We start from the raw sequence: 27,797 nt of genomic DNA on the forward strand, positions 1-27,797 counted from the left end.
CTAAGTTATCTGTGTCTTTATCAATTAGATTTAAGCAGACACTCTGGTTTACGGAAGTGCAATATAATATAAGACTTCTGGAATATTTAGCCTCGCGGAGATTCCGTAAGTATGAGTAATTTTGCATACTTTGAGCTGGGTGGACTATTCAGTCGTATAATAAGCCAATTTTATTGGTGCATCACAGAGTAGCTGAAGTGGAAAGAATACCGAAACCTATTTTTCGCATTCGTAAAAAAGTCAGCAGTATACTAAAAATTTAATTAATTCATTCTTTCATTATATCATTCATTCATTCATTCATTCATTCATTCATTCATTCATTCATTCATTCATTCATTCATTCATTGGGTTAGCGGAAGCCTAGGAAAAAGCCGCATGCAACAGGCTCGAGCAGCCCCTGACCCCTCTCTAAGATGAGCATTCGAAGGCACGCGCACACAAGTTCTGGTTCACTTTGGCAGAGTCACATATCACACTCCTTACAATCACTGAAAGCAGAAATGTTTTTAACGCAGAGTTATACCATTCCCAGTAATGGACATCCTTACTGCTTTCGATTACCACAAACTATGTCACCTGAGCGGGTCCTCCTGAGATTCGAGGCGAGGGTGGGCACTGAGCGCGTCGATAATTAGTTTAAAATAACTTTGTGTAACGCTACATCGATTTATTTCTTTTAACTTGGGAGCCATTGTGAACAATTATTGTATTGGTTTTTAAAATTCCTTGCAGAACTTAAAGAGTTGTTTGCAAAAAGAAAATACAAAAGTTCACCGAACTTATTCTATAATGTTGTCACGTGTGAATGAGGGAGATCACAGATCACAAGAAACAGCGTCGGGCTCCGACGAACGTCCTGACCACAGCTCCCGATCGCTGTCATTTTTACTTCCTCTCATTTTGACGTGGCGCTTGCTTATATCAAGCTATATATTACCACTATATCAGGCTAACAGGTGAACAAGCAACATTTAACTGTGCAGGGAAAAGTTGCTAGAGAGTTGTAACACGTTCGCCGACTGAATGCCTGTTGCAGAGTCTACTTCCTTACCTTTAGTACTCAACAGTGATTCGAAACTTTCTCCCGAAACGATATCCTGGAGCGATCATCACAGAGAGCAATGCATTAGTGTGCAAATCAGCATTCTTCCTTGATTCATGGCACCTATGGCGTCACGTTCCCGATGCCACATGCGATTTTAGTAGGCGCCTGAGACTTTCATATTTATAAGCTCTTTCGAGAAGACGGCGCCTGCCAAGATGACATTCATCAAAACATTTTCATCAACACGGTTATGGTCTCTTTAAATAGGGAGAATAAAGTTGAAACAGAGTGAAGCCTGAGCATCTTCGGAATATAATTTATGGCTGAAAACTTAAATCCGCGTCCACTCCCATACTGAGGGGAAATAAGAGCCTTGATTGTAGAAAATTACTAGACTCTGCTAGTGAGACCCCAAATGTGCGTTACGAATTTTAAGAAAGCAGGCCACTTAATGCGGGCTTCCTTCGTGGGCGTCCATGTACTAGCTGTCGTATTTTTGGCCTGGTCTGTTCCTCTCTATAAAGACAATCCACGATACTCCAGAGAGCATTACGCTAGTGAAGTGAGTCGGAGATATATTCTTATTCTTTTTTTCTGTAAGGTTTAATTTTTGTGCAGGATTTCTTTCTCACCTTAGTATATTCTGTAACGTGACAACCCTTGCTATTCGAGACGTCGTACTTTTCTTGTTAAACACTTGGTTTCGGATAACGTGGTTCTTTTGGTTTGTTGCTGCTCTAGGCAACCTAGACCTTTGTGAATGACGTCATGCTTTACGCGGCAAGAACCCATCTATGATGCAGCTTACCTGCATAAACACGCCGCACGTCGACGACGACGAATCACTGCACCTGACGACATGTGTGACATGCCTTATGACCTGTATAGAAGCTAATCCCGTGTCGTGATAAAAACCTTGCTGTTTTTCGGCGACTGATTAACGACGTTTACGGCTTGTGAGTCGTATCAACAAGATGCGGCTGCTGTAATGGGATAGTGACAGCAATGCCACTCCGCCACTCCGGCAGTGCCTGTTATTGATTTTTCCTTCACGACTTTCATCCTTCACGGGTTACGTTAGGTGTAAATGGAACAGATACGAATAGCAAAAAGAAACAAAATTAGGTGCAAGAACACATGGCTCCTAAGTGTTCTCAGAATGCAGAGAACTCACAGCTGCTCTTCAATTGAAAGCTTATGAAGCTTATATAAAAATCAGCCGACGCAAACATGACATTTAAAGCCGTGATATAAACTAGATACTGAACCCGCACCATGATATTTTACTAATTTCAATGGCACGCAAAAGCTCACGACCCTGGTTGACAGGGCACCACAAATTGCCTACGGCTGCGGCTAAACTGACGACAAATTGCGAGAGGTGGCTTAAGGTTTTATGCAGGAAGCGGCTTTTGCATCGCCTGCGCGGCTGAAAGCGCCTTCTGTTCTACATCTGTCAAGAAATAGACTCCGCTTAACCGGGCGTGAGCTTTATTCAGAGCTCCTCTCAAGTGATTAATTGGATCAATGTTCAGAGAACATTGGTAGAGAAAGAACTTTCATCGAGATTCGTCCGCGTTTCCGGTGTCTGGCGTTCACTTTAAAAAATTTTTCAATTGCGGTCGGTTCAGAAACAACTTCTTTCGCGGTTTTTGGATGGTTCCGATCAAGTATGGCACAACAATCTTCTTTTATGCTACTTGCAAGGAGACAAAGTTCTCATGAGTTGCTTTAGCGTCTTCATCCTTACAGACACGCTCCATTTGCTTATACGCTTATATTTGCTCATTCACACTGGTACAAAGTATAATTCCGTGACGGCTTCTGTGCAGAAAAGGTTGCCGACTGATGATTCCCGAAAGTGGGCGACGTCGTAAAGCAGTCATTATGCTCTCCGTATTAAACCTGGTTTATAATAAATGGGGATTTAACGTCGCGAAGCTACAAAGGCTATGAGAGATGCCCTAGTAGAGGGCTCCGGAAATTTTGATCACCTGGGCTCTTCAACGTGCACTGACATCACACAGTTCACGGGCCTCTATAATTTCGCCTCCATCGAAATTCGACCGCCGTGGCCGGGACCGAACCTGCGTCTTTCGGGTCAGCAGCCAAGTGCCATAACCACTGAGTCACCGTGGCTGGACACGTGGAAAAGACCCAATCTTCGACTGAGAACAGATGTTTCACATTTCGCTTTATCACCTCGAAGGTTTGAACGTCACTTCTGTATAGAAACATTCCATGCAGCCGTCAGACACGTCACCCGACCTTGAACAAAGCATCGGGTGAACTTGTGGCGCTGCACGATTAGGGTTGCTAGTGCAGCATAAACGGCGTTTTTATTCCGTCTGTAAACTTAGTGTTTTCTGCAACCTGCACTGTCTCACAGTAGCAGATACTCTCCTAGCGGTCTCCGGCTGCTACTGTGCTCTCCGTCGGTAACAGAAGCCTCCACAATGATTTCGGTGCTGCTGGGTTTTCAGGCATTTTCACCTATGTCAAGCTTGCTCAGTATGTTGGGTTGTGCAACGGCTTTCAGAAGAGCTTTTGGTGCACAGAGCACCATCTCATGGCATGTGCGCACACAAAAAATAGTAAAAGTTTATGGTCGTGAATTTTAGTCTTTAGGAACAAACCTAGTTGTGCCAAAGCCATGGCAGGAACTGCACTCAGTGATAGTCAAGAACGGACTTCCCATTCCTCTTGGCAGCTTTCACTTTCAAGGAGACAGTGCACTTTCGAGGTTAGACGCGACGATCAAAAATCGCCACAAGCTCCAGTGTCTTCGAAACTGGCGCCCATGTCAACACCGTTTCAGAACGCTCTGGTGGTATCTCGGGCATCAAATTGGCAACGGAAGGTTCCCCCGCGATAAAGACATGATAAAGAAATGCAAATAGAGCTTCGCGACAACAGTAGGTTTGCCGAAGGAAGCTTCCGTTCAGTTCGATAACAGGGGCCGCATTCTCTAAACCGCCCATCTTTCAATCCCCATTAGGCGTCCACTTAGTTCCATCGTTGGTCACTGAGATTACCTGCGGCTTTCAAACGTCTGTGCGAAGCTACCAGGCCTTTGCGTCGTTGGCGAACGGGTCTCACCATTGGCTGCATATAGCAATATATGGCAGTAAATTGTGAGATCTGGTCGCCAATCGCGCAATGGCCAGGTCACTTCCATCCGGCGCTTGAGAGCCACGGGTGATGTGAGTGACCAATGAGAGAGGACTAAACTGAAGTGAAACGGACCGCAGAAAATGGGTAGATTACAGAATAGGGCCCCAGATATATGCGCGTCTTCATTCTTACATTCACCGTATGCAGTTCACAGGCATCAGTGAATTGCTTTTCATCAAGAAGCAGGCGAGAAGCCAACTTTTGAGTCTTTCTTTCGCTGCCAGGCAATGATGAAGAAATTTCACATTTTTGTCAACGTGTTTGAATAAAGAGTGTTTACGCCTCCACTACCACTCCGAATAGAAAGTGAGTGATGAGGATTTTGTTGTTTATTTTCTTGTATTTTGTGTGAAAAAAAAATCTTATGATTGTGACGAACGCTCCGCTTCTGTGCATATAGCGACACCTTTGTGACTTCGTTGTACACTTCGAGAACACCACCCCATGGTCAACCAAACGCCTTGACGTTAATGACAGGAAGAGGTAAGCTGCTTGCATTTATTTATTTATTTATTTATTTATTTATTTATTTATTTATTTATTTATTTATTTATTTATTTATTTATTTATTTATTTATTTATTTATTTATTTATTTATTTATTTATTTATTTATTTATTTATTTATACATACATACTGCAGCCCTATTGGGCTATTGCAGGGGTGGGTGTGAACAACAATGTAGGAAAACATGGAGCACAACAATGGCAAACGTCCGAAACATCCGAAACAGTATGAGTGAAAACAAGAAAAACGGAAAAACTATTCAATAGCGGCTGAAAACAGCTCTAAAGGAAGAGAGCGAGTAGAACCGGGTAAACAATTCCAATATTCGATTGCACGCGGAAAAAACTATTTCAAAGTGTCCGTGCGGGCAAAATAAGGCGTGTTGTTTAGGCTGTGGTGACTTCTAGTTTAAGATGGTATAGCAGGGATTAGGTAATCAGTTGCAGAGGGCCGGCAGGAAGAGTTAATAGTGAAATACAAAAATTTTAAAGACTGAGTCCTTCGTCGAGATGAGAGTGGTTGCAGGACCAGTGATGAAAGTGCTGTGGAAGGCGAAAAATGTCTACCAAACCTGTGGCATATGAAGCGAACGGCTTTCTTCTGCACTGCCTCGATTTGGTTAATTTCGCGTTGTTTGTGCGGGTTCCATACAGGGGAGGCGTATTCAAGTAGTGGACGGATTAGCGATTTAAACATTAGTAGTTTCGTATCTCTAGGAGCAGCTTTTATTGTGCGACGGAGGTGTCCTAACTTTCTAAGTGCCTTTGAGGTTATGAAATCTATATGTTTGGACCATGACATACTGGGTGTGAAAATAAGACCAAGGTATTTGTATTGACTCACACTCTGGATGGCGGTATTGCTAATTGTGTAAGTAAACACGGAAGGTGTCGTTCTATTAGTGAAAGTCATAACAACGGTTTTGCGGATGTTAATAGTCATTTGCCATGTAGCACACCAAGAGCTAAATTCTGAAAATGATTTCTGAAGGTATAAGTGATCATAAAGGCAGGAAATTTTGTGATACAACACGCAGTCATCAGCATACAAACGTAGGTTACAGGTGATGTTACTAGGTAAATCATTTATAAAAATTCAGATACTCTATTCATACTAATTCAGATAAAAATTCAGATAAAAACTTCAGATACCATAAAATAAAGGCAGGAGACCTAATTTGAAGACTTCTGACTATAAAACCCCGTGCATAATACGAGGAAAGCATTGCAGGCGTGTAGGTCGTAAATATGAGCAAAACATAGGCCAAACGAATAACGCAGCAAGTGATAACATTCGAAGTGAAAATGATTACGAAGGAAATAAAGTAATTAATACAATGAAATATTATTAAGACATTTGATGTATTCGTCTGGGCACCGAATATCTTCTACTCACAATCAACAAAGCGCTGATCAAACGGTATACCAGGCTGATGGGGTAATGGCGCAAAATACAGTGTTTCAGTTCTTTTCTAGACGCGCATTAAAAAAGGTTAATGACGTCGCACGCCTACGCTGCCAACACTGTACCTTGCAGCCTCCGTCACAGTATTTTCCTTTGCACGATATTTTCCTCGCAGATGGCCCTTTCACAACTTAAAAGCTGATGTTTGCTGACCGACCAAACGGTTGCTTCATCTTGGTTTTAAAGGATGCAAATAACGGAAGAAGTGAGTTTGAAAAAAATATTTGTAGAATAAAACAAAGTACGTGAATTTTAATGTGCAATAAATCTTTTCTATGAAACAACGTAAATGCATCTATATTATCGTTAACGATAACCACGATTGGAAGAAACAATACACAAAACACTTACGAAAGGAAAGAGGTGGACGCCAATTGATTTTTGTGTTGTAGTGTTTTGTTTTTGTTGACAGGTATTGTCTCCCTAATCAAGTACTTCTTGTCAGTGTCGGCCTGCGCTGAAATTTTGTTCCTCTGATGCATCTTTTTGCTGCTGGTAAGATAGTGTTCATGAGCAACCTGTTAATAGTTTTTTAAATTTTTAAATATCGGAAACAGCTATTGTCAGCAACGATCAAAATCACTTTGGCTAATTATATACAGAGAAATACATTGCTCGAGAAGAGATTCATACGTCGACTGTATCTCGGTCTAATGCGCATATGCCGGCCAAAACTTGAAAACCATTTCAGGCTGATTAATCCGGCAAAATTTGAATGGGAACAATAAAGAGCAAGGAAATGCTTTAAAAGGTGTAGAAAATTCATAAAGCCCGAACTCTTCATTGCAACCAAAGTGGAACAAGATAAAGGAAAAGAAATGATTAATAGCGTGTGTAAAATATATTGTAGAGCGGAGAACCGGTAAGATGGACGTTGAATAGGTGTTTTTTGCATTTCAAGAGTTTTAAAAACGAAAATTTTATTGCAAATTTTTAGTATTGCAACATGACTCAGTTACAAGGGGACAGCATTTTGTTTATCCGCGCTGTTAGAATATTAGGCTTAATGATATCTTCAGTTGTTATCCTTCTAACTGAAAGGACAGAGATTCTGGAGCGGTGACAGATTTTGTGCACGATGCACTCGAAAAGTTCCTTCGAAAGCTGGAGCCTGGAATTCTCAAAGCACTTAAATTACCACTTCAATGAATAAGGACCGACTCATTAGTAAACAATACTGTAAAGATATAAAGTCATTCATTTTGGTATACGCGTTACATATCGGGCTTGCCCTCTTTGAGCAAATGGTATTTTGAAGAAACACGTTCGTAATCTCTCGGTGTGACGTCGGTGAGGAAACAAGTACCCTTATTAAAGCATAATGCTGTGTCTGTCACAATAAAAGTTATTACAGCAAGAAATTATTCATGCCAAAGCATTTTATGTCCCATTAGCAGAAAAGCCACTGTCCAGCAGCCTCAATGGCACAAACTTCCTCAGTGACATCACCACGCTTGTGCGGGACGACAAAAGGACACCATAAAATAGTGACGGATACATCAAAAAAAAAAAATTGGCGTGGGCTTAGTTTTGGTTAAGCCTGGTAGGTTGCGAAAGCAGGTGTTTTATACTGCATATGCAGCGCCTCTAGCGGGAGGAGCGCGGCGCGCCGTGCCAAGCGGCCGTCGTTACCCGACGAGCCGAGTTGGTAGCCCGTCTCTCGCTCCTGGTATGACGTCACGCTGTGACGTCACCTGGCATGGTATGACGTCAGGGGTCATTCTAAAGGTCAAACGTGCCAAGTGTAGCTAGAACTGCGGCTGGTATGGCAAAATGCAAGCGCGCACGTAGCCGACGAAAGCGTTTCGGAATTCAGCGTTTCGCAAGCTCCGAATGTCGTCCGCGTAGTCTGCTTTTAGCACATTACATTTCGTTTCCAGGAGACTTGGCAGTAAATCAGCGAAGGGTATTCCGAAGTAATTTAGGCGAATCCTCCAAGTGAGAAAATATTAGCAAGGAAGCCATTCCTCATTAGCTTCCACTCAAGCGAAACCATATGGCTGAGTTCGATGAGTATTTTATATCCTATTACAAATTTCCGCCACCTCACGGGATTCCCCTAAATTACGTCGGACTATCAGCTCCGCTTCGAGTTGTAGATCAATTTCGCCTCGCTCCGTGATCTGCTTGCATTCCTAGTTACCTCAGTTTGTGGAACACTACGAGAAACAGGCTCTGGCCCAGGGCTCGAGCGCGTTCTAGGACTTATTTTTGATTACGTTAATTATTCAGTTAACGCTCCACAGCATTAATTTGCAGCCTTATGGCTGCGCTTCGACAGAGGCTAATGAGTAATCGCTCTTTTATCGCCACAAATGCTGCGAGGACCACCTGTGAATGCCGTTTTCCGTGGAAAATGTAAGCCGCTATTGTGCTTCCCATGAGCTATAAGAAGCTTCATTTATCAGTAAATAGAGTGTACGCTATCAATGCGATTGATGCCGAAGAGTGCGTGAGCACAACGTCAGCGGAAGCATTTGCTTCCGCAGACGTTGTGCCCCGCTCCACTCTCTGGATGTAACTCGGCAATCACTGCGGGGACCACTGGACCCACTCTTCAGTGTCCTCCTACCGCCACCTACCGGCTCCCACCCTCTCTTTCTCTTATCTCTCCCACTTCCCTCTTCCTTCCCCTCTAATCTAAAAATTCAGGGGGCACTTTGACTGTCGAAGGTGCGTAGAGGCGAAAGCGTTTTCCGCACCACTTTCACTGCCTCTGTGGCACTGGTGACGGCACCACTGGATGACGTCACACATAATTGTTGACGAAGTAATGACAAATTACTAATTAGTGCCTAATTACTGATTAATCACTCATCACTAATTGACGGCTAATTAATGGCGCTTAAGCTTCGCCTTTAGGAGTGGAACGCGACAGCGTCACGCCATAACGTCACTTGCGCTTCAAGCGGGAGGAGCGCGGCGCGCCGTGCCAAGCGGCCGCCGTTACCGGACGAGCCGAGTTGGTAGCCCGTCTCTCGCTCCTGGTATGTCGTCACGCTATGAAGTCACTGGCCATGGTATGACGTCAGGGATTATTCTAAAGGTCAAACGTGCCAAGTGGCCGCCGCTACGCGAAAAGCCGTTCTTGGGAGTAGTATTGCTTTCGCAATAAAAGTCTATGCCGAGGGAGCGGGGAATTGAACCTACGACTTTCACATTTTGTAGCAAGCATGAAACCCATTGGCCACAAACTCTTTTCTTTCAATCGCGTTAGTTCTTGGCGAATAAGGTGAACCTAGTGTATGCATTTTCTTTACTGTGTACTAATAAAAAGGTATGTTGTTAAAAAAGAAGGAATGTTTAATGAACCTCGCATCAGAGCTCAGGATGACCCAAGCAGCACATGACATCGGTCCAATGTAGGATCTGAGTTGGCAAACGACAGCCCTGTGAAGGCCCCGCGTTGCCTCTGTTCTCCCAGCCTTGGCTCAGCCATTTTTAGAAGTTGGCAGTATTGGACCAGTTTCTCAGACGTTCTCCCAGCCTTGGCTCAGCCATTTTTAGAAGTTGGCAGTATTGGACCAGTTTCTCAGACGTTTTCCCCGCCTTGGCTCAGCCATTTTTAGAAGTTGGTAGTATTGGACCAATTTCTTGGGCGTTTCACCCGCCTTGGCTCAGCCATTTTTAGAAGTTGGCAGTATTGGACCAATTTCTCGAATGTTTCCCTGTTTCCCCTGCATTGACTTTGCCATATTTAGAAGCTGGCCAATTCCTGCAATAGGCAACGCAACTTTGAAGAGCCGACTGCTATGGAGCATCATGCAGTTGCTATTGTGACTTCTTAGTTTTCTCAATTGCGGCGTTAGGCGCGATATATATATATATATATATATATATATATATATATATATATATAGCTCGCACATTGTTAATTATTTATAAGCATATATAGTTCGGGGCGCAGATAATGATATCTTCGTAAAAACCCGCATAACCTCCTGTGAGATTTTTTAAATCTCAGTTTTTTAAACTAAAATATGCAAAGTTGCATGCATGCATGCGATTATTTCTCCCTTCAAGGTGTGGTCTTCGTTCTGTGTAAATGTAAAAAGTCCAGTCGTGCAATGAAAGAATGCGAGTCGGAGAAACATATATATGCAGCACCGATTTATCAGGCCTGAATTTCAAAAACTATAAATAGCATTTTATAAAAATAACTTCTCGATTCTAACGTTAAATCCGCTGTACCTTGATGTGCTTGGGCGTCGCAGTTAATGCGGTGTACCTGCAGAACAGCACCAAAACATATATGCATGGCGCAACGTGTCGAGCACTCCATTAAAGCAGGAATGGGTAAACAGTAACGTGCGTTTGCTCCATGATAGGACAGCGCTGACCATGCGCTTATATAAGAGATACATATAGCTTAAGAAAAAAAAACGTTACATCGTCTGCGGGAACTCGAATTGGAAGAATGCGAAGGCACTGCGCCTCCACGGTACTCGTTCTCTCCCTTTGCCTCGTATGCAGCCCATATGAGTTATATGTGTCAGTATATGTGCCTCATATGAACACATATAGGCTTCATACGAGTTCATATGTGCCTCGTTTGACTCATATGGGCACCATATGAGCCATATGTGTCGACAAATGCGCCTCGTATCAGCACATATACTTCATACGAGTTCATGTGTGTCACAAATTAATGTGTCTCGTATGAACGCGTATAGGCTGCGTACGAGCTCATACGCGTCACAAATGTCACAGATGAACACATCTGCTGCATATATAGTAGTTCACGCGCTACGGAAAGGTGACTTGTATGGACTTATTACATATGTGGCATACCTTAACTGACAGGCGACACTCGTGCGTACACAAGAGCTCCGATATGCACCGTATCAGCTTACATCAATCTCGTGCGAAACACATAGCCGCTGATGAGTGCCTCTTATAGAGTGGGCCTTGCTGTTTGAAACACGGGAAAAGAAGGGATGAACAAGTGATTAACAAGTGCCCAACCAACGCATAAAAAAAACTCTTGGCCTGTTTCAAATATTTTTCTCCTTGATTCTCTGCTTGTGCCCTCCTGTTGTAAACCGCGCCTATCCAAACAGTATGACGTTAGGCGTTTCCAATGTGCTTGGACAAACGTTCAGCCAGAAGGCAAATGTTGCCTTCTGGGCTTAGTTGAGCTAATAACGCCAGGTATTTTCATGCAAGAGCTCCGACTGTAGTTAACAATATGTGCGCAATGAGAGTACTACGATCAATGGTGCAGGCGCTGTGAAAATTAAAATACATACAAATATCAGATCTTTCAGTGCTTATCACAGAGCACATCAAGATCCACAATATCAGTGGAAGTGAAATCGGCTGTAGTTCAGCTCCTTATACCTTAAAAATAAACATTTGTCCTCGCACCTAACCGTCGAATTCTATAGTAGTGGGAAGCATAGCATAAGTCTTGTCATCGAAATGTAAAGCAGTTTTTGCCATGCCAGCAGTGGTGTAGTGGGTAGTGTAGTGAGCTGAAGATCTCTAGGTCAGTGGTTCGAATCCGGAACGACGCGTAGTTTTTTTTTCGCGTCCGAATTTTTTTTTTTACTTTCTTTAGTTTACTAACTTCAATGGAAGCTATTTTATTGTTAATTGCCTTATAATTCCACCCCAGCCCTTCCCTTTCCTTTCCCAATAATTGTAAACGTGTCATATGACACATACGTGTCATATGTGTCATATGACACATACGAGATATTCCATAATCTCGTATGAATCAGACACATATGACACATATATACGAGATTTTTCGATAGGGACCTATTAATCGCTATCGGTTAATCGTCTTCATATTGATTACGGTTATAGATTTCAATCACGCGTCTTCAGCGCGCACTTCGCTTCTGCGTCGCGTGGTTGCTTCGGACGGTAGCAAGAGTTGGGGGGTGCGTACGTCGACTGATGTTTCAGAGTGCGATCGTTTCCTGCCGCCTTGATCCAAGCTTGAAGACGTAGATGCGACCGGCCGTTGTGAAATACCGAGATCTTGCAAGATCTCACGGTATTCTTTTTCAACGATACGGTACTTGCGTTGCTTTGCATTCATGGCGAAATGCAGAAGCTTTGCGGTGAAAGACGAGGACCGCAACAGCCGCACAAAGGGACAGCAGACAGGCAGTACGACCAACACCTCCACACCACAAAAGAAAAACAAGCGCGAGCACTCGCGGTACAGTGAATTCCAGCCACTGTACTCGCGGCATGACTCGCGGGCAGGGTTGCCGTTGGGAACATTTTAAAAGGAGCCAAAACTTGAGCTGAAAGTAGTCAAAAGTAGCCATGCCATTCCATCTTTGTTTTGCTCATTAATAAATTGAAGTGTAAAAAAATTGATAAAAATTATTCTTGGCGGTGTTGTCAACACTAAGCTTCAAAGAAATTTTCCGAAACTAAACGTGTATTTATCCACCGCTTTACGCATAAACGTAGGCATCCGCTCTCGTTCCCACGTGCGTTCCAAGCCAATCCCAATCCATAGCTGGTGGTCATTTCGTTTGGACGTTTGGCAGTGGCAGCGCGCGCTTGTGAATTTTTATTTCTTCAAGCTTTTTCAAGTTTGGTGGCGGCACGCGTGAGTCACCGAGGGGAACCAGAAGGCACTGCTTGCGTAAGTATACATTCTGTCCTTTTTTCCCTTTCATGTTAGTTGTCAGCTAATATTTACTTGTGAACTTGTCAAGAGTGAGGACAATGAGCACGCCTCGTGTGTCGCCCCTTTAGCTAACTTGTCTGTAGGCCTCTGTCAGCAGTTGTCTTTTGATTAACTCAGCGGCGCATTGCAAGGTGTAACTGCGTGTAAGGGTTGGGGTAATATGAAGTAACACACACGTACACGAAGGGAAGCGCTTCTAAATGTCGCGTGTGTTTGTGTGTTCCTTCATCAGGGTGAACGCACTATCCCGGCAAATCTTGTTGGCGCATTGCTTCTGAGAGGGTTTGTTTCTCACGGCACATCGTACATTTATGTACGTGTATAGATATTATGATCATGATCGCAATGACAGTCGTCACGTGGTTACGGCGCTCGGCTGCTGACTCGAAATACGCGGGTTCGATCCCGGCTGCGGCGGTCGAATTTCGATGGAAACGAAATTCTGGAGGCCCGTGTACTGTGCGCGATATCGGTGCACTCTAAAGAACCCCAGGTGGTCGAAATTTCCGGAGCCGTTCTCTGCGGCGCCCCCCATGACCAACCAGTTGCCACGTGCGATGCAGTTGAGTGTTTTTCATCGCCAATTTTTGCTTTTGTGAGGCTAATCGCTTGGTTCAGGCATGCATGTCAGACGTCATAGAGTCGCAGCCTGCATGCCTTGTGCTTGATTGACAAATGCTTCCATGGCAGTGTTGACATTGTTGCGTTGCGAGTCTCCGTGCGATGAGAGAAATGTGACAAGAACAGGATGAATGAACACAATTCTTCTGTACTGCCAGAAGTAATGCTGCTCCTGCCAGTGATCGGTTACAGAAAAAAAATTGAGAGTACTTTTTATTTATGTGTGTCCCTTCCCGCTACTCAGAGCCTTGTATTACAAAGTCTAGATCAGTGTGATTCTACATATAGCGAGTGCTAGTTTCGAGCTCGCTAATTGAACGCGCTTGTTTTCTCTCTTCCTCATTTGGTCAATCTTGCGTTTTACTGGTTTCTTTTTTCATCACTATGCTCCTGGTAGACTGCACTCAGTTTGATGGTCAATGCAGTGAAGTTGCACGCCACTATTGCTGGATGTTATTTGGTTCACATGACAGCAGGCACAGAAATATTGTTTAAATAAGTCCCAAATTGCAGGCGCTCGTGACACTTGTAACTCTCAACTCATGAAAGTTCAGAAGTGCGTTGCGAAGTAGAACGAGATGGTTGTAAGAGTACCTGTCAGTTGTCATGGTAGTGTGAAGTTTTCGGCACCCAAACAGGCAAGTGTCAGTAGAGTATGGCACAGACAGTGTCTGGTAAAAATCCTTGTTTCCCCATTAATCTTTTGTCGTGTTTCCTCTGTGCAGCATGTCAAAACCATTCGCTGTGGTGAAGTTTCCTCTTGAGGATGACTGCCTTGCAGTCATTCCTGTCGGATGGCTCACAGTGACAAAATTAAGAGTGCTACTGGCCTGTGGCCAGGAGCTCGGAGGTGACGCGGCTCGCAAAAGCTGAGGCCAAGCCAGCTCTCGGAGGGGAGTGGATGCGTTGCCCAGTGGTCGTCGTTACCACTTGCCGTAAGTAGTCTTATTGCAGACATAATGATGGTAGCTTCATCAGCGATTGTAAAGGCCTCTTTGCTAGATTCTCTGAGTCTGCACCTCTGCATGGCTAAATTACGACTAAGAAGTCATGTTGATAGCCACCGCTTAGCCAGCTGTCAAAAAGAGGAGCAGAATGAACTGTTAGCTATTGCACTTGTAAGCTGATGAACTACTTCTGAAACTCATTAGTGCTTTGTTTTTGAAGACCTGTAGTTCCCAGAATTAGTGCTGAACTCAGTATGCTTAATAATATTTAGTACAGAAAGGTTTAGTATGGTAATTTTTTTTTTGCATTATGAAACATTGTTTTGGCACACAAAAAGCACAGACGAGGAAAGAGCACACAATACAAGTGCCAGACATCAATTGATGCTTTGCGTTGTGTGCTCTTTCCTCATCCATGTTTGTTGTGCACTGAGACAGTGTTTCATAATGCAAATTCAGAACCAACTCATCCAGCTGTTTACATTTAGTTCAGTTTGAATTGTAAGCCTGCCGCAGTGGCTGAGTGGTCCATGCTGCTGAGCCGAGGGCCCAGGTTACATCCTGTCTGTGGTGAAATGGAGCAGTGCAGAATGCGCTTGTGCTCTGTAATATCAGTGCATGTTAAACAACCCCATGTGGTCTAAATTAATCTGGAGTCTTCCGCTACGTCATTCTTCATAGCTTAAAACTGTTAAATCCTAGAAATCAGAATCACACTTTTAATTGTAAATAAAACAATGCCTCTGCCACATGAGTGTTTCACAGGCTTTCAAACTGATGGTCTGTTGGCCTGAGTGCTGCTATACAGGCAGCTGAACGGGCATCAAGTCAGCAAAGCAGCCCAGAACAGCGTTTACATGCAGTAGTGCTGTGCACTCTCAAATGGCAGTGTTGTGGTTAGGTGCTGAGGAATGAAGCCACAGCAGTATTATTAGTGAAATTGGAAAAAAAATCCCGGTGCACTTGAAGGGGCTATGACAGGGTCATTCGACATATTGGTAAATTGGTTTTTGAGGAAAGGCAGTTTTGCGCTTCTGGGAATAATATGAAAGTCTGATTCCACTCCTGGAAGTATTAGTACGTGGGGCGCTTTATTTTTAAAAAAAATGCGATAGAAATCGTGATCGGGAAGCTGTTCCCACTGCGAGTGGCCACCATATTGAACTGCTCATGTGATGTCACAATAGATGGCAGAGCGTTATCTGCAATGCAGGCTACACTGTCAGAGGACATGTCTCCTTCCTTTTGTGCATAAATGAAGTAGTGGTCCTACCTCATGCGGGAGTGTCATGAACGTGTTACTCTGCTAAAATGATAAACTTAATGTATGTTTCTATTGGCATAGTTAAGGCATGGTTGCACTCGGTGGGCTGGGCGGTATAGGCCTTAGCTGATTGATGCACCAATCTTTCACATTATACCGGTGACGATACCAGCGCAACCAGTGATCGCCTAAAGCCTGCGACCGATGAAACCAACCGGCGGATGGTCACTCGATCTGTCTTCGGCAGACCAGAGGCTGAGTCGGCGCTGCTTGTGGGCAACAAATTTGGAGCCTTTATTTAATGCAAATGGTCACCAAGCATGCTTCTGGATTAAACAATTTAAAATTAAGTACTATAGTCATATCGAATAAAGCATGTACATGTAATTAGCGGGAAGCGGAGATCCTCTAATATCCCAATGTTGGAAGTCACATCCTTGACGCTTCTTGCAGCACTGTTACAGTGTGTGAACAAATAAAGCTACGACTGGTGAGAAACAGAAGAGAACATTTTTGGTAATGTGAACTTACCTTGCGTCTCATCCTGTACAAATGAGCAATATACAGCCACTTGTACACTAGCTTTGTAAACAAACACGCTGGGGTGTACATACTTGCAATTTACGAATCGGTGCATTCCTGCAGGAATCTTGAAGCACTCATTAATTGTATACACGAGTGATTTGCTTAACAAGCACTGAGAAAAGCGAGTGGAACCTCGGGATCCTGTCACTGCCGCACAATCGGCTGTGGGTGAAGTGAAATGGAGACAGCAGTGGCTGTTGGTCAGTGTGGGCAGTGAAGCTTTTGGATCACTTCGGGATCTACCGTGGCAGGACTGGGGTGGCAGCGCCGCGTGCTTTCGTGTGCCGGCCATCATTTCCCATGCTCTGGTAATGGTCACACTGACCATGGTTTTACAAAAGGGCTTTACCAGCCGAAAAAAATTAGTGTGTTTGACTAACATGTGCACACACACATGCAGCTTCTCGAGCATCGGCACAGAAACAGCCTTATTTGGGATCGTAGGAGGTTTTGAGTTATTATTGCAGGTCAGTTGCCTTGTCTTGAAAGGCACTGCCGTTTTAGGTGATTTGCTGTCGCAGTTTGTAGTGCTCTGGGAATACTAATACCGCTGGTGTTTCAGTCTTCTGCAATGCCGAGTATGAAAGTAATGCACTTTAAACCAGACTGACACAATCTTTAAATCATTGTAGAAGCTAAAGTTTGGTACTTGCATTAAAATTTGGGAGGGTAATCTTTGTTCACGTTTTTCTACTGTGAACATATCATGCAGGAGAGCATGCTTTGGTGCCGCTCGAAACAATGCTAACAACCTTGTACAATGCTCGAGGGCCCTTGAAATCTCGCTAAAGAGTTCCACACTGCTTTGACTCGATAGACTATATACTCAATGGCCATTAAAACTTCCTTTGTAGCAGCGCTCAGCGTGAGGTGATAGACTATCAGTTTGAGAGCCTTCGAAATGCCCGTCTGACAGGGATGTAAGATGCCTGTGTCATTGCCACACTGCACCTTGGCCTTATATATGCTGTTTGCTACCTGGAAATTACAAACGCCAGAAAGCAAGCATATTTAAACTACGTGCATAATGGCGTGACTTGCAGTGTGACCTGGTTGTCCTGAAATGTGCCAAATAATTGGTTGGAATATAAAACACAGTAAACTGCGGTATAAAATGAGCTGGAGCATTTCCTTGTCTATTCTAACAATCAGGCTGCTCTAAGATGTTCATCCTGAAATACCAGCATGATACACGCACATTATTTTTTTGTGTGTGTGTAGTGTGGTGTCAATGGATCCCAGCAATGTGAGAAATGTTGCTTTATTTCATATGAAGTAGAATTTTCATGTAGATTGCTCAAGAGTTTGGTTTTTGATTTGTAATTTTTCATTTTCATTTATTGGTTTTGTTTGGCCAGTACAGAGACTGCAAACAAGGGAGAGCAAGCTAAAGGCGCCTAGTAGCGCCTGACAGAGGCCTGCCCTCCCCATGTAAAAAACAAAAAAACAAAGTGGCACTTGGCAATGGTACAAAGTTTCCATAAGTAACAGAAACAAGAAAAACAGCGGATATATTGACAACGAAACAGAGATCAGGCATGCATAGAGCTAAGCACAACAAAACTAAGATCAAAACATAACAGACAAAAACTGATTAGGTAAAAACACACCACAACTAGCTATAACAAAAATATTCATGAACAGTTTTCCTAAATCTGACCTCGGACATATTTTGTAGTGACAATTCTGTTAAATATGGATAGGCGTTTAATGTATGAGGAATTATGTGAGTTAGTTTTTGGAACCCATAGTTTGTACGGGATTTTGATGCATGGTATTGAGGGTGCCTAAGACTGTATGCTGTTTGGGCAATTAAATATGTGCTCTCGAAAGTCTGCCAGTTTCCTTTCATAAGGTTTCTGATATAAACAGCAAGCTTCTTGTGGTAAGTGGCCGTGATGGTTAGCAGTCTATGGTTGAGGAAGGAAGGACCTGTGCTCTCACTGTAATGTAAGTTATCAATCGCTCGTACAGCTCTTTTTTGTAAAGTAAGTACTTGCACAAGATTGGTTGAGGTAGTCGTTCCCCAGATCAACAAACAATATTGTACATGCGAAAAGACTAGAGAGAAATAAATTTGTAGTTTGAATTTTCGAGGCAGTATTGTGCGAAATTTATTTAGGATACCAACAGAGCGAGCCATTTTAGTGCTAACGTAGTTTACATGATCTGTCCAGAGTAAATGTTCTTCAAAAATGACTCCAAGGAACATTGTAGAGCTGACACGAGTTATAGGAGCTTGCTCGAAGTGAATTTGGAAGTTGTTCGGAACTTCCTTATTTTTGGCTCTAAACAGTATGTACTTTGTTTTCCTGACATTAAGTTCTAACCTATTTGATTTTAACCAAACAGACAATTGGGATAACCAACTATTGGAGGCTGCTTGCAAAATATTACTATCTTGCCCTGAAAAAAATACGTTAGTATCGTCTGCATAGATTATAATGTTGTCTGCTGGACGAAGGTTGACGATATCATTAATATATAATAAGAACAACGTTGGTCCTAGAACGGAGCCCTGTGGCACACCAGACACAATCTGACCGATCCCAGATGAAATACCGTTAATGATAGTTGTTTGAGATCGGTTGTCAAGGTAGCTAGCAAATAAGGTTAAAGGAACGCCGCGTATTCCATAACACCGCATTTTTTCAAGCAATATCTTATGGTTAACCGAGTCAAACGCTTTCCTCATATCAAGGAATATGCCAACTGTTAGCAGTTTATTTTCTATGTTTTCAATTAGCTTTTCTTTGATTAAGGCGGCCTCAGTTGTTTGGTTTTTTTTGAAATCCGTACTGTTGCTTGGAGATGACATGGTTTTTGTCGAGATATTGAGAATGTTTGCAGGATCCTACAAGAGCGCCGAAAAAAAGGTGCGGCGCTACGAGTTCACTTCAGCCCTAGAAAGCTCGGCAGTTTCTGGTAATTGAAATTCTCATATTTCTTTATTGATGAGAAATTATTTTGCATACTCAACAAGACGTTCATGTGCAATTATTTTTAGGAAATAAAGGCCACAACGATGTTGTACAGCTGCCGTCACCACGTACGACATGAATTCTCATTTGTTAAGCCGCCGCGGTGGCTCAGTGGTTACGGCGCTCGGCTGCTGACCCGAAAGGCGCGGGTTCGATCCCGGCCAAGGCGGTCGAATTTTGATGGAGGCGAAATTCTAGAGGCCCGTGTACTGTGCGATGTCAGTGCACGTTGAAGAACCCCAGGTGGTCGAAATTTCCGGAGCCCTTCACTACGGCGTCCCTCATAGCCTGAGTCGTCTTTGGATGTTAACCGCCTTAAAACTAAAACACCATTTCTCATTTTTATTTAATGTAAGGTCGACATTGTGTTAGTTTTGATTGGGGATTTATGGTAGTATGCTTGCAAAATCTGGGAAAAAAAACTCCACCGTAGCTAATTGCACTTGCAGAGAAATAGAACGTGTTCAGACTTGGCATCAGCTTTTTACATTTGCCATGCTCTCAGATCAGCAGTGAATCTGCCAGTAACCATTTCGTGGCAAACTCTCTTACCCACGTTAACAGTACTGCGAACAGGTTTCTATTCACATGACATATATTCCGCTCTCTGTTTTTGGTTTCGCCATGACAGTTTCTTTTATGTCCTTAAATGTACCGTATTTTCCGGTGTATAAGACGCGCCCGCCATATATGCAGGCTGTAATTGAAAAAGTTGCTATATAAGACGCACCCCAGTTTACCCAGTTGGGCTAGTGAGGATCAATTAAACACGCTTGCGCGACCATCATGAAATTCACCGTACTTGTGAGAAATTCTTAAGCAAAGCTAAGTGGTCGAAAAAGGCAACACTTACACCATTCCTGCCCACGTTTTAGAAAAAAGAAAGAAAAACGAAAAAACTATCCCATATGTCCATAAGAACATTTTATTTCTACTTAAAACCTTGGAAGTCTTCACCTTCGGATGCGCTATCAAAAAGTTCGCCCATTTCTGGTGGCAACGCGACTGAAATATTCTGTTCGCACTACGTACATGGAGCAAACAAAATGGGAAAGGGTGGCTAAAATAAGAACGCCGGCTTGTCCTGGCTTGTCTTGACAATGGTGAGAAGCGTGATTGTTGTCATCTTTTGGCATTTCACATTACTTTTGCTTGGGGCCTCCGAAACGGTGGTGTGTTTGTGATCCCGGAAGTCGTCATCCCCGTCGTTTCACGATAAAGTTCACCTAAAAAAACTTGCGCACGGTGGTCCCTGTATTGAAGTATTAACCGTGTTACAACCGCATCATTGGTAGTGATATTTTTTCGGTAAAAAAAGCTTGAAAATGAACCTGAGTAATTTCTGAACTCTCTAAAAAAAAAAAAAAAATTCGCATATAAGACGCACCCTTGTATAGGACGCACCAGCAAGATTTTTGAAAAAAAGCCGCGTCTTATACACCGGAAAATACGGTACCAATGCACCATGCTGGTGCATGAGAAATGTAATTATTGAAGTACTATAGACACATATTTAAAAAATTGAAAACTGATTTTTCAGGAAAGAAAGTGGTGCAGTAATTCTCTCGCATTTCGGTGGACATTCATAAGGGAAGGGATAAAGGAGGGAGTGTGAGAAGAAAGGAAGAAAGAGGTGCCGCAGCGCCCTGGGGTAATTTCAGCCGACTGGGGATCTTTAACATGTACTGACATCGCACAGCACACGGGCGCCTTTTGCATTTCGCCTCCATCGAAACGCGCCGCCGCAGTCGGATCACAACGTTCTTTTATGTGTCATAGGTATCTGCATGATGTGACATTGTTTGTCACGTCAACTACTTGTCATGGAGGTGTCGGTTTTGGTGGGTTTTGAATTATGAAGTCTTTGTACAGCCTGTGATTGAAACCAAATTAAAATATCTTTTCGGCCAAAGGAAGTGTTACTATTGCCTGGGGGGCATCTCTATATAACCAGGAATTTGTTTCTGAACTTCGTAATTTTGTGTCTATTGTGTTTTAAGATCACCTGTATGCAAAACAGCCTGGCCATGCAACTGTTCTGTCCCTTCTCCAAAAATATCCTGAAGTAGCATTTCTGCATTCAATTAGGATAGAAATGTGACATTGTAGTTGTACACAGTAGTGTGTTCTGTACTTCCTGGATTGCCATCAATGACACATGTTCATCTTCAGCCCCACTGAATCACGCTGGGGAGAGCGTGAGCGAAAACAGTGCGCCACCCAGCGAGCTGGAGGAGTCGACAGCTGGGACTGTTGATGGTGAGATTTTCACTTTGTTTACTTTTGTGCAAAAAGAGAAATGCAAGCCAAACATGGGGACACAGTGAGAGGAGAGGACAAATGCTGCTTGTCCCGTCTTTTCACTGTGTTCCTTTCTTTTAATTACACTCCTATTTTGTCTAGTATCAAGTGACACGACAAGATGTAGAAGCTAGATCTGCTTTGTCTTATAGAAAAACAGAGCAAATTTTAAATTTCTCATTGTACCTGCTGCTGCCGAGCAGCAGTCAACAGGCCCAGAAAGATCTAGAGAATATACTTATTCAGGAAGATATTTGCATGGAGTTCTCGTCAGTGGCTCTTGCAATGGTGCTAGGAGCACATTTCTAGTTTCAAACTATGTGCTTTGAAAGGGGTCACTCTGAAAATCATCACATGTATTTCTCAAAAACGATTGTATTGAACTGAAGTGGTACTGGAATTTACAACCTAGTACTTCCATTGCTTTCTCTTGTGATTCATAGTGGACTGGTTGTTGTGCGCCCTTCCCAAGAGCTGTATGTTGTGCTTTTGTTGGGTTCTTTTGGATCCTGGCATTTCTGTTGCCTCTCTCTGCCTACATCACCACCAGGAAGCCACTCCTACAAATTGCACTCTACACAGTAGTCCCATGTTCTGTGCATTTGTTTCCTTACCAGCATAATTTGGTCGCTTCCAGAGGCACACAGGTCAGCAAGGCCCATATTGTAATTTTTCATTGTCTTTCAAAGTATTTTAAAAGTTTATTGGTTGGAAGTGAGTGCAGTGCCTTGGATGCAGCGAAATGTGCTGAAAAAAATTAATTGCAATATCACAAAGCTCCCATAAAGGGTGCTGAAGGAGATAAGCAGCCAATAATAGTGGCATGCTCTGAAGGAGGACCTCTTGCTTAGGAAAGAACTGAACAGCCTAACTGCCTTGTGGAGCACATCAGCTGGCTCCTAGTCTTGTCTTGCCTGCAGCAAAATGGATGCGTGGTAAGAGATAAATGTGACCTTGTTTTATTTCTCAAAGGTTTGGCACCTCCTGTGCCTAGCAAGAAACGTTTGGTCCACCTCTTTGTTGCATTTCGCTTGTCAGCTAAGGGCTATAATTCCATAAGGGCTATCTTTGTTGCAGTTTTAATGCATTGATCCCTGCCAGCACTTGCAGTTAGAACAGATGTCTACCTCCAGCATTGTGGCCAATGTGGGTGTTGCCGTAAGCAATACTTTCCAAATGGTGCAATGCTATATTAAGGGCACAGGCCTGCTCTCCTTTCTGGCTTCTATTAGCACATGCTTCTCATGACACTGGAAGAATCCATTTGCGACTAACTGCTGCCATCTCTGCCATGGTGCAATAGCAGTGGAAATGCCCATGAACCAATGTAAAAATTGGCGAAGCTCATAGACTGAGAAGTCCTTTACACAACAAGGCTGCAGGTTCTGTGCTAGCTATCACACATAGAGCAGCTCCATTTCACCTAGGTGTTTGTCAGTGCATGGTGACATTTATGGCATTTAAATTAGGCTAGCAAGGAATAGAACATGAATTAGAAGTGTCTTGGAGGATAAAATTGGTGGAAGTTTAGGAGCATAGTACAGAGTGTGTTGCTGCCTACTGTTAGCCTCATATTGTTCTTTATTGTACCTCAGTGCGCAAATGATATTATTGCACCCAGGTTAACCCTGCTCTCACTGAAATTGTTGATTGCTTCAGTTTCAGCTACCCTGCTGAAGCTGATGCGCCTGGTGCTGGAGGTCCGACAGCAGCAGCGCGACTTAATGCAGCGGTTACAAAGGCTGGAGGATCACGTGCTGCTGCGGTCAGACCGGCAGCTGGAGCAGAGGACTCGGCCAGTGTCCCCCTCGCCACCGCCTCCCACCCTTGCACTGCCCGCATTCTCCCCCGAGCAGTTGGACACTGCGGAAGCTGCCGTCCAGGACGACAGCGTGGCTGCTGGACTGGTGATTTAATGTTTCTGATAATTTGTGTCTGGAAAAAATGAATGCCTACTAACGAATTGCATGCATAATGTAATTCCGAGGTTTGTGAAGAAATCTTGAGCTCCAAGAGTATTTGCATGCCGTGCTCTGTGAATAACATGCTCTTCATAGATATAATTCCTACTGTTGTGCTGGAGTGTGCTGTCACAGTGTGTTTTGTTAATGTAAATGTCCTGTTCATGAAAGTTGCTTGCTGATATACACACTGGCTGTTTCAGTGAACATTTTCAGGAATTCCTAAGAATAGGGAGTTCAAAATAGAAGAAATATTTGCAGGTACACACGCACAGTTATGCAGTAAATTATGTCCACCACTGCTGAGAGATCGTTCCTCCAAAAAAAAAAATTGTTTTCCCATATCGAACTTGCGCTTCTTTAGGAATTTTTGAGAGTGTTCACTGGAACGCCCTGTCGATTCCTTGTGTGGTGAGATTTACTGTTGGAAGCAAAAGTGGTACGCAATGCCCAGCCGGTAGCAGAGCTTGCAAAAACTGCATCACGTGTCGGGACAGCTGTTAGGGGACTCTCTTTATCTGCTCTTTGGCTCCTATCAATTTGTTGGGCTCAGTAGCAGTGCTGAACATGTGGTGCTCGCAATATTGCTTACGGCAAGTGCCAGTTGTCACATCATGTTTCAGCCACGCAATGCAAAGAAAATGCCACCTGCGAGACTGCTGTCGCATCAGAGCGTTTAGGCGAGAAGGAGCGCTAAACAGCAAACAAAGCTACAGATGCTGGTTCTGTGCGAAGCATTGCACCTGTCACATCTTGTAGTAGCTTGGTATTGGGCGGTGCAGTCACAGGCTTTTTTGGGGCAGTTGCTCTCAGATGGTGTCACTCAATGTCATTCGATGTAGTTTTCCAGAGCTCTGCCGGTGGCCGGTCGTTGCATAACAGACTTGGTTCCAACAAATTTTTTTTCTCAGTCAAATATTTCTGTGATTACATTATTGTTTTACATCGATCAACAGCAAAAAAAAATCCCCTATGCTTTTGTTGCCTGTGGCTGCCTTTCTTCGTATGTGTCTCATAACGAGCCCCTCATTTTCCTTACATTTGTCATTTATTGTTGTGCTGTTTTAATTTAGTTCAGCAGTGGACTTTGTAGCTAACATTAAGGATGTTGTAAGGTCTGTTTTACAGGAAGCTGAGCTTTCGGTTAATATACTGTTGCATGAACTGCTGTGAACACAGCTGGAAGTTGGTCCTCTCTCAGCGCGTCTTTAATTTCGGCTAGGTTTCCCAAATAATGGGGCAGCTTTAACCCACCTCTTCCCTGTCTTTTGCTCACATTATGCACATTTCATTACTTAATCTGCTGCCAAAAACAAGCAACATCGTTTAATTAAATGTGGTTGCTAAGCACGCAGCTTTACTCAGGTGCTTGGGGATTTAAATAAGCGCCCTTTGTATAGCATTAATTAGACTGCTCAATTTCAGGGTAGTGAGCCCCGCCATGGTGGCTCAGTGGTTAGGGCACTCGACTGCTGAACCCAAAGACTCAGGTTCAAACCCAGCCGTGATGGCCAGTTTTCCATGGAGGCGAAAAGCAAGGCGCCCGTGTGCAGTGTGATGTCAGTGGCGCATGTTAAAGACCCCACGTGGTCGAAACTTCCGGAGCCCTCCACTATGGTGTCCCTCATCATAGCCTGAGTCACTTTGGAACTTTAAGTTCTACAAACCAAATCAATTTTAGCGTAACGGCTGTGCAGAGAAAACACATCCAGCACATAGATATCTGCAAAAAGCATTATAGTTATAATATAATAATGTCCAAGATGCAAAGCATAATGGGTAGGAGTTGGCCACCTTTGCTTAATCGCTAAAGTTTCCCTGCTCTTAGTAAACTGGGAAAAAAAAGAATGTCCATATTGGTGGTGGTGCTTTCTGCTGGTAGCAACTAGTCAAGCTATTGTATCATACAGAAATTATGCATTATGATTGTAGGTACTCGCATGGGCTGTTGACAGGTAGTCACACAATTGTCTTAGCTATTCGATTCTGCTAAACTAAATGAAATTATAATTGATGTTTGTGCCTAATAGCTTGTGCACCTGTGGTGTTTCTTTTCAGCGAAAGCAGCTGGTCCGCCTGGGGGGCAAGGGCCTGAGGGAGGTGGGCTCCAACATAATGACCGCCATCATGGGGGTGGCTGTACAGAGGATGTACAGCCTCCATGGCCGCAAGGGCAAGTGGTCATTTATTGCCCTGAAGTTATGCAAGGTGGCAACAGGTATGTTGTTGCAGTAGCTTTTAACTGAATTTTAAAAGATGAGTGGAAGAACATGCACCAGGTTCTGCTGCGCTTTGTTTTCTTTTCTTCTTTTCAGTTGATACTTTACCAGTTTTCTTTTTCATTACAGGTGAATATTTTGTTACTGTTTTTATGGGGGTAGTCATCTGCAGTTTTCTTCCATGTGCATCTGAAGATATATGAGTCAGCAGATGCCTTTCAAAGAAAGCCCTCCCATCAGTCACATCCATCTCTTGTCATGGATCGTAGTCGTGCCTTGTATCTGCCAGCCATTTGTGCTCCCATTAGTGCAAAGTGGTCGACCGTGATGTCGCAGCAGCTTTATACAGTTGGTTAGAAGAGCTTTCAGGTGGATTTTCTCCTCAAATTGTATTTGGATACTGTAGTCCTTTCATTTTGGCACGCACTTTGAGTTAACATGTACTTGTGGCCTTTTCTGTTTTCTCTGTTGCTGAAATAATCTTGATTTCTGTGAACGAGCAAACTTTTTCTGCTGGCCTAAAATGAACGCTTATCTTATGCAGATGCCATCTGTGAGAAGACGGGGGCGGATGTGGTGGAAGCGCAGGGGTTTATTAGGAAGTGGTTGCCAGGTTCGGTGGACCGTGGCGGCGGACGCAAAAGGCGTTTTGCCGAAGCGTTTCTGCCAAGTACCGCTGCCGGCCTGGCAACCACTGCGAGCCCCTGTGCTTCAGCCCCCAGCACAGTGCCCTCCCTTCCCCAAGCGGCCCCCACCTCCCAGAAATCCTCCTCCTGCGCGGCCCTGGCTCCTTCCCAAGGTCCCGCCTCCTGCGCGGCCCTCGCTGCCTCGCAGGACTCGCGCAACCGCGCGTCCCCAGCCACGGTGCCTAATTATTTAATAAATTGTTTCTCAGTTGGATTCTTTCGTTGCCTCATTTTGTTGTGCATGTGTATAGAAGAGATGATTGCAGCTTTGCAATGCCAAAACCCATGGCTTTCCCAATGCGAACATTAACTGGAATGTGAATATTCGCTGAACTGGAAATGCAATGGTGGCATAAACTTCGGGCAAGCGTTAGCAGAAAGGCTGAACAGTGGCCTAATTGTGGTATGTCAAGCCGGTGTTGGTAGAGCGGCTGAAAGTGGGTACAATAGCGGCATGAATGTCGGTTCAGTGTTGGTAGAGCGGCTGAACAGTGGTCTGATAGTGGCATGAATGTCGGTTCAGTGTTGGTAGAGCGGCTGAACAGTGGTCTGAGAGTGGCATGAATGTCGGTTCAGTGTTGGTAGAGCGGCTGAACAGTGGTCTGAGAGTGGCATGAATGTCGGTTCAGTGTTGGTAGAGCGGCTGAACAGTGGCCTGATAGTGGCATGAATGTCGGTTCAGTGTTGGTCCGAACATCAGGCCAAGGTTGGAAAAAGTAACTTTTTGCCCCAATGCCGACGTCGGTACGACTTTCGAGCCGGTTTTGACCAGCATTATGCCAGCGTCGGTCCATTGTTGGTGTGCTGCTTGGGGAGACAGTGCTTCCGAATTCAAATCACGTGAGCAGCCTCAGGTACCCTCCGTAATTTTTTTTATTTTGCACTCAGATAACAACACGTTATGAATAGTTTCCATCTATTGTTTCTCACTTCACAGATACAGTAATTATGCCTGCTTCCGTTAATTCGGGCACATATTTTTATCATCAAATCTGCGTTCAGTAATTATTTACCACATAAGATGCATTTTATTTTTCAAACGCGCGCTTCATTGGTGGCTATATAGCTTGCTAGCGAGCTTAATTTTGTGCAGCCCGAATTGGCAAAAACAATAATGAATATATTTTAGTTTTCAATAAAAATGAGCCCGAAGCGTTCGAAATAAAACTGCATACTTTCAATTACAGAGCATACTGCAGCTTTCATGCAGACTTTTACGTTTCACACAGCTTGCCGGCTCCTGCGCGCGGCTCGTACAGTGGGCCAACGAGCCTCGGTGGACTGCCAGAGCGTCTACATGCAAAACTGCCCGAGGGATAGCATCGAAGTTTACGAGAGGAGACGCTGGCTACAGTTAGCTCAGATTATGGGTACAAACAGCTGAA

The 27,797-nt window shown here is 43.8% G+C and overlaps 1 protein-coding gene and 1 pseudogene across 1 annotated transcript; both read left to right on the forward strand.

The window, feature by feature from the left end:
- The first annotated feature begins 1,499 nt into the window (after window positions 1-1,499).
- On the forward strand, window positions 1,500-27,796 carry LOC149328054 (uncharacterized; annotated as a pseudogene).
- Window positions 14,308-26,928, forward strand: LOC149328055 (uncharacterized). Its single transcript, XM_089560462.1, has 6 exons — window positions 14,308-14,403; window positions 19,115-19,189; window positions 21,418-21,504; window positions 23,206-23,453; window positions 25,566-25,725; window positions 26,271-26,928. Exons 1-6 carry the CDS (start codon window positions 14,370-14,372, stop codon window positions 26,720-26,722), a joined length of 1,056 nt encoding a protein of 351 aa, XP_089416588.1. The 5' UTR covers window positions 14,308-14,369; the 3' UTR covers window positions 26,723-26,928.
- Window position 27,797: the final 1 nt, after the last annotated feature.

This window comes from Amblyomma mixtum, chromosome 9 (assembly GCF_055824585.1).
Source record: "Amblyomma mixtum isolate Tamu chromosome 9, ASM5582458v1, whole genome shotgun sequence".
Taxonomy (NCBI): Eukaryota; Metazoa; Arthropoda; class Arachnida; order Ixodida; family Ixodidae; genus Amblyomma; species Amblyomma mixtum.

Bases quoted from the DNA above. Each gene is read 5' to 3' on its own strand.
- LOC149328055 (XM_089560462.1), top strand. From the start codon at position 14,370: ATGCGTTGCCCAGTGGTCGTCGTTACCACTTGCC. The intron at 14,404-19,114 runs GTAAGTAGTCTT...GAATGTTTGCAG, and splicing joins GGTCGTCGTTACCACTTGCC to GATCCTACAAGAGCGCCGAA. The intron at 23,454-25,565 runs GTGATTTAATGT...GTTTCTTTTCAG, and splicing joins ACAGCGTGGCTGCTGGACTG to CGAAAGCAGCTGGTCCGCCT.